At 36.8% G+C, this 12,768-nt stretch overlaps 1 protein-coding gene across 1 annotated transcript in view; it reads left to right on the forward strand.

Annotated features, from left to right (window-relative positions):
- SMOC2 (SPARC related modular calcium binding 2) overlaps window positions 1–12,768 on the forward strand; it is a 104,382-nt gene that overhangs the window by 88,649 nt on the left and 2,965 nt on the right. Inside the window, exons 10-12 of the mRNA XM_027906686.1 lie at window positions 7,722–7,824; window positions 8,715–8,989; window positions 11,365–11,408. Of these exons, the coding sequence (XP_027762487.1) occupies window positions 7,722–7,824; window positions 8,715–8,989; window positions 11,365–11,408 (422 nt within the window). The remainder of the gene's footprint in view (window positions 1–7,721; window positions 7,825–8,714; window positions 8,990–11,364; window positions 11,409–12,768) is intronic.

Genomic DNA, 12,768 nt, shown 5'->3' on the forward strand with positions numbered 1-12,768 from the left:
AGAGAAAGGGAGATTTCTATGATGCCAGGTTTCCAAGGACTGGTTCATTCCACAGTGTTCAAGTAATGTTTTAGTCGTTCTTTCTAACTCGTTTCACTTCAGTTACTTCCAAAATTTACATTTTATAAACCTCTTTTAATCACTGTTGTAAAAATCCATTCTGAGTTAAAATTCAGTATATAGTTTATGTTCCAAGAAATAGACATGCCTGCCTGGCATTAATTCTAGCTCCCCTCTGTGCTGGAAATCCAATTTCCAAATCTTTCTCTTGCCAGTTATGGAAGGGAGTAAGTAAAAAAAATCAGATAAAACTGATGCAAATTTGTCTCCAGTTTCAAGTTCACTACTTCTAGGTATCTGTACAAACAAAATAAAAGCATGTCTAAAGATTCTGATACTTCACCTGACTGCTTCCAAAATATCTAGATCTTCTGCCTCCTTTCTGCTCCTTCCTTCCCCCCATCTTTTTTTCCATCTCATCCTTTACCGTCCAACAATATACTTTGGGCCCTGGTAGCAGTGACTTAGCTTTGCAGTTGATGATTCTGCCACTGCTTTTATTCCCAAGATCAAGAGACAACAAGTCACTGAGTCTGTAGAATGATCCATTTGTGAGCCACAGTTTGTAGTTGCTCAGTAGCATCTATATTTAAAAAAAAAAAAAAAGTGTTTCGAAGATGTATTTGAAAAAATCCATCACGCATATAATGCTCTTTGAGGTACTGCTGAAAGGTATCTTTAAGGAGTGCTGGCCTTAGATCTCCATCCATTCTGTGTTATGAGTGTGGAAGAACCACAGATTAGCATGAAGGTAACACTCCATGCACAGGAACTCTTTGAAAACTGCCCTTTCATAAATATGTGTTGTTGGCCCAACATCTCTGAATTTCCTTTATCTTTTTGATTTAATGACTGTCAGTTCTTAGTGTCTAAACAGAGACTTCTTTTGTGGCTTTAGATGAAATGGATGCTTTTGGGATTTTCAGCTGATACCTCCATTGGTAAAAGGTTCAGTAAGAGATATCCAGAAACGTTAAAAGCAACATCAGTTTGTTGAAGAGGCTTTTTTTAATGAACCTTTCCAAGGAGCAGGCTGCTTAGATTAATTAAATAATGTAAAAAACATCCCCACTAAGGCAAGTCCCCATAGTTCAATTTTTCCATCAGGAGATCAGAACTATGTACCTTATTTCTGAGGTCACTTCCATAATTGCAACAACATACATATTTTTAATAGCTTTTCCTTTTTAATGGATATTTAAATCGAGGTAATTAAATATGGGTTTTTTTCATACCCATCTCCTGAGAGGAAACATAACAGCATGATGAAAATAAAAGTAAATGGGAAGTAATAAATGCATTTTTGCTCCCTAAGCAGTACTGGTTGCTGATTGTTAAGACTCTCAGAGTGATAATGCGGAGATTCAGATGCCTGTAATACTGTATAAAACTGAATTCCAATAATAAGTTATTGTTGAAAGTGTTACTGCTGTCAGAAGTACCAGCTGTATATCACGGGGTCAGGTAGTCATGAAATTTGATATGTAAAGCAGATGTATAACCTTTTGAAAATCATACGCAGTTGCTTTTCTCTTCTAGACATTTTTGGGCCCCTTTCTAATTTTGAAACTTTTCTCTTTGTGTCCTAATCAGTGGGATGATTGACTTCTGTCACTGGGCCAACACTTCAGTCAAATATATTATGTTTCTTTCACTGGAGCTGGACCCACATGGCTGTATTGTAGGTCATGTCAAACATAAGGCAACAAGTCTCTGAAGGTTAGGAGTTTGCATTGGCACAGACTGAACCTAAATGCTCAGAATTTCAGATTCTTCTCAACACGCTGAAATGTCTCTGGCTTTCAAAACTGGATTAGATCTTGTGTAGGTACTGACTGCGTAATAAAAACATCAGCTGCCTTGTGTTCAATTAAGCAGCAAAGAGCAAAACTATCTTATCATCTGAGTTTTTAGACCTTTTTCTTGTTCCCAGTCAAAACTAGAATGATAAAGGTCTACAAGAGAATGTTTAAGAATGGCAAGTAAGGTCCAAAGACTTTCTCAAGTTCAGTTTTGATTTTTGGATGACCCCTGAAAGGATTACAGTGTTCTAGCTGGTATCCCTACCTGTTCTCACAGTGACATCTCTGAGCTGTTAGCAAGCAGCAAGACTTTCACTTCTCAAAAGCCTTTCAAACTCTCATTGAGGGTAAACCCAGCTAAGAAGTAATCAGAAGTTAGTCATTTCACATTGCTTGTCTTATGCTTTGATGTTCTAATTCTCCTTTTCTTGTTTAGCAATCATTTTACTGGAACTGAAAAAAATGTAATAGATTGCTTTTCCTATGAACAAATGCTCTAATCTAACTTTGTCACTCAGCTGCCTGCAAAAACTGTTTGTAGGTTCAAGTGTTTCTGCTATGAATATTATCCCTTCTTCCTTCCACATTTACCCAAAGAATAAAAGAGTAGTTTGAGTCTAAATGTATTTTTGATACATACGCATCTAGAATTAATCACAAGCAGTTTTACACCACCTGTGAGTATAAGTTAGCTATCTGGACTTCCTTTGTTAATTGGGAAGAAGAGAAACATTTTAAGGGAAATCCTATTCTATTCCAAGAGAAAAGATCTCAGGTAGTTGGGATGAATGCCTTCTGAATGGTTTCCTTTATACTGAGCTTAAATAACTATTATGGGTGAGACACCTCATTTCAGCAGGCTCAAGTTCAACAAATCCCACTCAATGCACTTTGGTATGATATGAATGCCTCGGATTGAAGGGTAGGGCCCGGGGAGAGCATAGTTTTGTTAACTCTTTAGCGTGCATGTGTGTGTGTGTTCTGAAATTAGAACAGAAAGATAATTTTAAAATAGTAACAAAAATAAAGTTAAATATATGTTAGGAACTAAAATCTGCTTCCTGCCCTTCTCAAGAAATAGTATTTCTTCCCTGTAAGACATAGAGGTCAGAGGCTACAAGGCAATGGATCTGTAGCTCCCCTACAGCTAATATCTATTCTGTTCCATTTCATTATTTCTGAAATTGGGGTAAGGACATATAAAAGCTGAACCGTATTTGGCTCTGAGCTTATTTATTTAAAATAGGAAGAATATTTAAGGGAAAAAATAAAATTTTTTTAAAAAGGTAATATCTGAGACATGAAACAAAGAGAAATGATAATGTCCCATTTAAGATAAGGACTAAGAGGTAGATAGGTTTTGTCTGTGAGAGGTTACCAGGAGCTGTAGTGAGGGAAGAACTGTAATGAGCCATAGAACCATAGAATCATAGAATTGTTAAGACTGGAAATGACCTCTATGGTCATGGAGTCCAATCGTTAAATAAAACTATAGAAGCACTCACTGTGTTGAAACAATGATTTTTAGTCATCAGCAGAGTTACAAATTTCACTTCCCAGGCTCATCTTTTGAAGGGGTTTTTTTCAGGAAAGAGAAAAGCTCAGGAAAAATGAGGAGAATTCTCAGCATATCTAGACAAACACAAACTTGTGGTTCATATGGATCAATAGAAATAAACTCATGAACTGTACATATATGTGTGTATAGAATAAAAGCCCAAGAAAAAAATATTTTCCTTGTATTGTCCGTTCTCCCAGGATAACCAGCGGCACTGAAAAACTTTGTTAAATTCTTTTCTCTCTGTATACCACTATTTTTCAGTGAAGTCAAAGGTACAAAAGAAGCATGAATAGTTCTGATAATTCTGGTTTTATTGTTTATTTACAGTTTTCAGAGGTATTTCAATGGACATTGTATTTAAGATCACTGCTAAGCCTGATGTTTATATTAACAAATAGGGAATAAAAAAGCTTTAGATTTTCTAATTGGAAGTTGTCATGCCTTTAGTAACTTGAGTGACTGACTGAAGATAGTTTCCTCTCTTGCAGGAATATTGATGTAAAATCCCTTTTAAAGTGCTTAATCTTGCCTATTGTATTCCCATTTTTACAGAAAGGAACTAAATGCTCTTCTAGCTATGGCTTCAGAGGTGCTGTAATAGATAATCTTCCAAGACTGACAGTCATAGATTGTTACGGACAAAGCAAGGAACTCAAAGGCATTTGGGTGCATGTTTTAAAAGGTTTAGGGAAAGCCTCCCCACAAATTTAACTTTAAAAGTCCATTCTTAGTACTAAAAGTAGTTATATGTATGGTGAGATGTGTACATTTGAGATATATAAGGACGCGGCACTGTCACCGCCGAGGCCCGGGTTCGATTCCCGGTCGGGGCGACTCCCCGGGCAGATGGAGCTCGTTAGCCCTGTAAGGCAATCCATCTACATCCTGAGGACCTCGCTGCCACCGTCCAAGCTCGCTTGGCCCCAGCAGATGAACCTCAGGATTAAAGGGTGGGCTCAGTTCCGCGCACACTGTGTCTCACCTAAAAAATCCAGTGCGCAGGCTGGAGGGTGTAAAGACCTTCCCTGGTTCTTCGTTCGCGAAGACTGGCCATTATATTATATAATGCATAATGATCACTCTTTGCTTTGCTTTATATTATAGTTGAAATGAGGTATTTGTGTATTCCTATCGTGTTGTATGTATTTATTGGTCTAAGGTTTACTCCAGGTAAAACTATCCTTAGAACAAACACTCCACTCTACATCTCTGAACCCATAGGTTAACTCCATGTGGTTTCAACTTCCATCCTTTAACAACAAATTACTATTTATGTAAGCTGTCAAATCCACATAGGAGAGGCAGCTGCAGAAGAAACTGAAAAGTATAAACCATAGAGAAAAGCATAAGGCTCCCATAAGAGACTAGTCTTTCATTTTCTGTATTTAGCCCAGTAAGAGTGAATTATTCATTACAATCAAGCTAAAGCTCCTCCAGTCTTACCAGTTCATCCACAGATTTGTTGAAAATTAAAGCTCAGTGTGAAACCTCCAGAGAATTAGTCTGAGTTACTAACACCTGCAAAGAACAGAGATTTCACTGTGAGGAAAATTGCTGTGTGATTGCCCACACATCAGCAAAAATTGTAATTGGGAGAACTGAATATTTTCTCTGTGTTTAAATGGTGAGGATTTTGTGGAGTGTCATTTTACGTTACGTAGTAGAGTTATAATTTAGAATGTTTCACAGCAACAGATTGTGTTTATTTTAACAGCAATTTTTCTTTTCTATGAGAAGATTTCTATTGCTGTTAGCTGCTATTGCAACTTTATGCAATATGCATTTAGAAACCTTTCTTATTCTTAGGGAAAATTGTCAGAGACAGGCTTTAAACTGTGGAATTTTCTCCCCGTGATTTCTTGTGAATTTAGAAGTTGATACTTTCCCCTACCTAGCTGTATCTCATAAAGAGCAAGCTAAGTCAGGATTTTGATCTCTACTTCTGTAGCATATGTACACTCAGCAGCTCCCTGGAGAGCAGTAGAAACTACCTAAAGCATAGATTTTTCTTTCTTCCAGATGTTTCAGAAATGCCCTCATAAATAACATGAAAAATTCAGGTGGAGCTCCTAAATCAAATTGGGTATTAACATTATTATCTATCAAAAAAAAAAGATAAAGAAAAAAATCAAATTGCCTTTTCTCTATGTTGTGATGCATTGTTACATGCTGAGATCTTATTTCCTGCATTTTCCATGAGTCCTGTGTTAATTCACAACTTATGTTTGTAGCAGGATTCAGGCTTCTGACTGATGATGGTAACAGAGCTCCAGTATGAAATGGATAAAACTTACATCATTCAAGATAGGTCTATATGGGAGAGCCTCAGACAGACTTCTTTTTGCCTGTCTTTTGAAGAGAACCAGCTCTGGTCCACAGTGCTATCCTTGGTAGCAATACGTAGTGCTGAGCTCAGTAGGTTACTCGGAGACTTAGTTGCTTTTTTCGTGCATGCTAACACAACTGGAGGTGCCTTCTGCATTCAGACTTCTTGGCATCTGCCTGTTCGTCTCTGGACAAATGTGCTTTTGCGGCTTGCAAAGTTATGTGACCTCATTTAAATCATAATGCATAATTTATTTACATGGTTACAGCGCTTGAACCTTATTTAATAGCAAGTTCTAGAGAATATGCTTTTAAATTACTCACTGAATGCTGCCAGGAACCTGTTGGTATAATCTTTTGTCCTTACCTATTAATCTCTTGCCACCCTTCTCACTTTTGTTCCTTACAAAGAAAGCTCAAGTGCTTGCTTCACTAAACTCAGACTTATAGCCATAGCTGTTAGGTCTTTGTTTTGTTTTGTTAATACTTTCTTCTTTTTTTTTTTTTTTCCAGTTGTGACAGGAAAAAAACCCACACTGGTTAAAGACTAAGGAAAGAGGAACATATCTGAGAGAGTGACAACTAGTTTCATATGTATACCTTTTAGTGCCGTGAAACCTGCCTCAGTAAATTCCTGTTACACACCTTTTACAGTTACTGGAATAAAATGTCCCTGATGTGAAAAGCAAACACATAAGAGACAGGGAACTCATAACTACATGAATGTGTTAGACAATAATATGTAGAGTGGGTGCTCCAGCTGTACAGAACAGCTGAGCTATTCTTACTGCAACACAACTGAGGGCTAATATAACACAGGTTTATTTCCTTGGATTAACATGGGATGTATTAAAAAATAATTTTCTGGGCAAGGCTCATATAGTACCTCTGCCTGTTCCAGAGGTTGCTGAGAAGTGTAATAAAATAACAAATCCCTACTGGCTGACTAATCTTTATCCACAACACTTCAAAGTATTTCCCTTGTTCACTTGAGAGCAGAACTGTGGGTAAGTGGCTGCCAGCAGAGAATTGTCTCTGAAAGTCCTGACATGGACTCCAGCTTCAAGTTTTTAATCTCTTTGTCACTCATCATGGATCATCCTAGAGTTTACCTCAGCTATTAGAGGGCTACGGGTAGACCTGGTGTTTGGCTCAGGGCTCTAGGGAAGAGGAAACAGGTGGACTGTATAAGCAAACCTCCATGTGTCAACATCCATGCACTTGTCAGAGGAATTTATCTGCTCCAGCTGTGCTGCTCCAAGAGGGGATCTTTCAGTATATGTTTATCTGATGTATTATGTATCTGAAAGGTGCTGTCAGTTTCTTTCAGAGAAAAACTTTGTAGCATTGAGAATGTAGTCATGAGGATGATCTAGTGTCACCATAGGATCCCTCAGTATTAACCAAAGTACCAGCTAACAGCAGCCGACTGGGCTAGGTGCCATGTAGCAGTCTTGTCCAAGAGAAGAGGGGATGAGGCAAGGAGTTGACTGTCATTTTACAGAGAGGAAAAACAATGTACTGAAAGAATGTGTGTTGAGAAAGGCAATGGAAATTCAGAGGAGCAAAAGTAGAAATCTGAAAGAAGTCTTGTGCTGTGAGCTTCTAAGTCGATGTTTCAAACAGTCTATGTCACGTACAAACTTCTGTTGTTTAAAAGCTTTTATTTTCAAAATATGACACCTATGTTAAAGATATCTCAAAAAAAATAATGGCCAAAATTGAAAGAAAGGAACTCCAGGTATGCAAAACAGACTCCCACTTGCTTGAGTTCAAATATTTGTTTGTTTATTCCTGCTCTATTACAGATATGTACCTCAATTTAGGCACATGTCTTTGAATTATGAACTTGTCCACAATTTCTGGAAATTTGTGTACATGGAGTCACATCTATCTTTAAGTTTGAAATATTCTTGGAATATAAATGTTGTATCAGCAGTTAACAGGAAAAGAAAAAAATTCTGGTTTTCTAGGTTGTCCTGGGGCCAAGAAGAATGAGTTCCTGACTAGTGTTTTGGATGCATTGTCCACAGATATGGTGCACGCAGTCTCTGATCCATCCTTGTCTTCTAGCCGGTGGGTTTCAGATCCTTTTTGTGTGTCTTTAAAAGGATTCTGGCAGTGGTGAATGAATAGTTGATGGGTTTGAGAAGCCTTCACAAAGGGTAAATTTCCAAGAACCTATCTTGGAGACTACTTCAAAGTTATCACTGTGCATTATATCCACTAAACAGAGATACACTTGATAGAGGAATTTTCAGCAGCACACATTAGAGTTTATCTGTAGCTGCTGGTGCAACTGTCTGTCAGGTTTTTTTCTCCTCTTAGGCTTTATTTGATGAATGTTTGTGTGTTACCTTCCTGATTCGTATTTGCCTAATTGCTTGCAAAACAAGTCAATACTATCGACACTCACAGATAATTTAAAAATGCACAAATGCTGTCAAACTTTGGGCATCTGCAGGTCAGCTGTTTACCATCTGAAGAGGAGATGGCATTTATCATTATAACTTATCATGTAATTCAATACCTTTAGGTGTTTTATCTCTAAAAGCATCCATCATGTAATTAGAGCTAGGTATTTGGCGATGCTCATTGTTGATCTATTGCTATTGATTACTTTACACATTTAATCTACGAAACTGTCATTTTCTTTTTGTTTTCTCTCTTCATTTTTCTCTGTTTCAGAAAATTAAAGGGGAAAGCACTGTTTCCCAGTGTGTTGCTGATCTCAACAGGATTTCAGAGAGTTAACTAAATGCAGATTCCAGCCCTTAGTGTAAAATTTAGGCTACAGTTGGCCAAAGTGGAAAAAGAGGGATTTACTACAAGAAGTTAGTGTCCAAAAGTAGGGAGGTTTATGTAACAATACATCTGATGGTGATGTAACTATTCTGAAACAAAGGCATAAACCCAGGTTTATGTATCTTAGAATTAAGACTAAACTTTTTTTTTTCCTGTTTCAGGGTTTCAGAGCCTGATCCAAATCATACTCTGGAAGAGAGAGTGGTCCATTGGTATTTCAAACAACTGGATAAAAATTCCAGTGGTGATATTGGCAAGAAAGAAATCAAACCCTTTAAGAGATTTCTGAGAAAGAAATCAAAGCCCAAAAAATGTGTGAAGAAGTTTGTGGAATACTGCGATGTGAACAACGATAAGTCCCTGTCAGTTCAGGAATTAATGGGCTGCTTGGGAGTAACAAAAGAAGAAGGTAAAACAGAAACAAAGAAACGCCATAGTAAGAAACTTTTCTATCTGTCTTTTTTCACTACAACTTCCAAAGCTGATGAAGCCTGGTATTTATAAGTGCCAGAATTATACAAAATAAAAGAATACACCTGTCTGTAGCTAATGCAGCTGTTGTTAAGGGCAGATGTCAGGAAAGTTGCTTCTGCGTAGGCAAATCATCACATTACTCCAATAGAATCAAAACTTTCCTGTTGATTCTGACCATTAAATATATTAAAGTAGGAAACCTCGGAGGATATGATAACATTAACAGTCATCAAAAAACCAGTTCAATTTCATTACAGTAAGATGTTCTGAACGAATGGAAGTATCACACCTGTGCTTTCTGGATTCCTGAAAGGAAGCACGTCATTGAACTTACTAACGACCTCTTATTTCTCAAATGTGGTTTAGAGATACAGCAAGGAATGCAGTCATCTGCCAAACAGGTGGAACAACTGCTGATACATAAGCACCTTACCTTGTTGCCAAAGTCGTAGAAAGGGGAACAACTAACTACAGAGTATAAGAGTCCCTGCAGTGTTCAATCATGCAATTCCTGAAAATGAAGAAGAATCTAAACAAAAATTTGTAAACAATAGCAGTAGATTCCCATACTTTAAGAAAATGTAGAACAATTATTATAGGCAAATTTATTTGTCTGGTACCTTAAAATGAAGGGAGGACAGTAAAACAAAGGTGGCATTGGTTTTATTCAAGTCCAGAAAGGGAATACTGCAGAGACAGAAGAGCTCTCCATTTTACGAATAAAGTAAACTGTCTATGGCTCACAGAAACAGATCTCTCAAAACAAGTATCAATCAAACTTAGAATTTTTTTTGTGTTGCTTTTTTTTGTGGACCTGATAATAATATCTTGCAATTTTCACTTAGATTATGTAGGTTAAAAAAATTTATATGAAGGTGGATGACTGTTGTTATCTTTATGCTATAAATGTGGAAAGTTAAATGCTTCTGTTCTTCTGCAGCAGACACTGCTTGAGCTTATTTTAAATAAAATTTGGGCCCAAAATCACTACCTAGAAGGTAAAGGAAAGCCACAGCAAGACTGAAGGCAAATCCCAGCCTTTTCAGTGTGTATTCCAGTGAAAAAAGCCTCAAAGATTAGGATAAACTGCCTGTTTTGGAAATGAAAGTTGTAAGATGCATGAAATCATATAAAGATCACACAGAAATATGGCTGAAGTAAAAATTACATCCACCATAGCAGCAGCTTTTTAACAGATCTTCTAAAAAAAAAATCTGTTTAATAATGAGAACATTTGGAATGAAAAAAATATCTCAGAACTTTGACACTGAAAAACTAATGGCATTTAGTTGGAAAAAAAGTTCTAAAAATCATTGGGTTGCTTTACTGGAAATACATAGTTTTAAGGACAAGACAATAAAAATTACTATTGTTGGAATATCATTATTTGATTTTGTTTCTCGTGCTTGATAATTAAAATTTCCTTTTTGATAAACCTTTCTCTTGCACACACACAAAAAAAAAATCAATTGGTACTTCACTGCAGCTACAGTTATATTTCTAGGAAAAGATGAGACTCCATTACCCAAGGTGTGAGAGCTGAGACAAGGAGGTGGTTCTGTATTATTTTATTTGATTCCCAGGTGTCTCATATGAGAACCATTTGAAGCAATATAAAAACCATAGAGTTGCAAAGCATGCTTGGTGAGGGGAGTACTAGTTGCTGCAGTATTTTTCAAGGTCCAGTTTTGTTCCCCCTTGTCCCACTACAGCTTGTTTGACTCGCAAACCGACATGGAAAACCAAAAGAGCAAGCTCCTCCCTAGTCTCAGAAGTTTGCTTGTGAAGTTGAATGGGCCAGCAGATTCACAAAGCTTATCGGGGTTTTTTTCCCCATTTTGAGTACTGCCTTGGACTTTGGCACTAAGAAACTTAAAAAAACAATTATAATCTTGTAGCTTTACAGTTTAAACGTGAACAATGTCTTTGGCTTGTAGAACCGTTTCTGTATGCTATCTTTAAGCAAAATGATTGCTCTTCTGACAGTCTGCTTGTCCATGCTTCTTTCTCACCAGAAATAATTGACTATATTTACTACTAAAGATTTAATAAGTTTGAAATGCTCAGCAATGCGTGGATGCAATCTCCTGAGCAAATGTCACATATTACCTGGCAAGAGATGTTGACATTTAAGTTTCATATAACCCCATGAAAGAAGCAAAGCTTGTATCAGGAAAGAAAAAAATGGACATTTCAATGAATGATCTGAAATATTTTATTTCACTTATTCAAAACTACTCTTGAAAAATACCTTTTCAGAATGAGATCTTCAGTTCTGGAGGATGCTGCATACAACTTGCAAACCTTATTTATAATGTTTTATTTTCCCTCCTTTAGCCGCCCCTAAAACCAACACTGAGAGCACTTCGTCCAACAGGCAGGTGAGTACTGGGGAGAGAAAGATCTCCATTTCTGCCTTGACCAGCTGATTTTTTGGGGTTTTAGCAGTTAGCATTTCGGCTTCAAACTACATTAATCTGCCATTCTGCACACCTGACAGAAAAATGCAGACGAGCATCCCAATTAACAAATTTTGGCTAAAGTTCTGTCCAGAGAAAGCTGAATTAGTCAATTCCAGGTGCAGAGTAAATGTATATAATGTGTAAATGGATTAGGCTTGCATTTGGAAATTCCTAGGAAAGTGTAAATTGACATAGAGGTTATGATAATTTGATGAGTGTAACTGAGCCCTCACGAGTCTTCTGCATTCCTGAACAATAGCATTACAATACACTTTTAAAAGTGCAATGCTTTATCTTCATTTATCTTTTGCTTTAATTGAATATTGTCAATTTTTCTTTGTGTCGCACTATAGACATAAACTTACATTCACTGAAATTACTATTTGTGAACAAAGCCATGGATTTCCCCTACCCTGTGAAAATTTGTACTTTTCACAAACCCCACTAATTTACTAAATGGTGGCTTTAAACCCCTTTTAAAATCTTAGGGTAGAGAAAAGAGCTGTCACTTTCAAATACCTTTTCTGGCTGAGCAAAAGGATGCTAAAGAACTAGGATTTTTGTCAGTCTGCTAATGTACATTTAAACTAAAATTGGTTTGGTCTGCAGAATGATTGGAGCAAATAAAATGTCAGGTATCCTGACAACATAATCTGTGGTTTGGGTATCAATTTTCTGCAAATACTTGATTTTGTATTTTGAAATAACACCATTGTATGTCATCCATGGAGGTTTGGCTACTCAAGGTTTTCAGAGCTTCAAAAGTCACAAAAGAGGAGTTTTTAAATGAAGGACAGGTACATTTTGAAAAGGATGGACTGAAGTGAAAGCTCAGAAAAATAGGTTAAAAAATTGCATGTGTCTATGTTTAGAATCATTAATTCTAAAGATTCAGTTTTCTGGGCAGCATAGGCATACCTTCCTAATACTTTTGCATGGTCCTAAAGGACTTGTAAGTCCAGTTACTTGAATGGTCTAGTAAAAGAGTCATCTTCACACTGTTCTTACCTCACTACCATATTAGTTAGAGGAATTGAATTATTAATTCCCACAAAAACATCAGTAAATCATGAACTGATTTAAAAAATGCCCATGTAAATATATTATAAAAACAGCTTAGGTAATCCTGCACCCATGAAAATAGGAACTTGGATAAAAATATCCCAAAACCATAGTTGTAGTAAATGTTGTCCCATCTATCATAAAGGCAGATTAGTTCGTTAGAAATTGAACCCAAGGTGAATCTCCCCACAAGACAAGAGAAATCTTCCTCTCACCA

The sequence above is a fragment of the Empidonax traillii genome, unplaced genomic scaffold (genome assembly GCF_003031625.1).
Source record: "Empidonax traillii isolate 1590-97213 ecotype Southwest subspecies unplaced genomic scaffold, ASM303162v1 scaffold1341:size140431, whole genome shotgun sequence".
Classification (NCBI taxonomy): domain Eukaryota; kingdom Metazoa; phylum Chordata; class Aves; order Passeriformes; family Tyrannidae; genus Empidonax; species Empidonax traillii.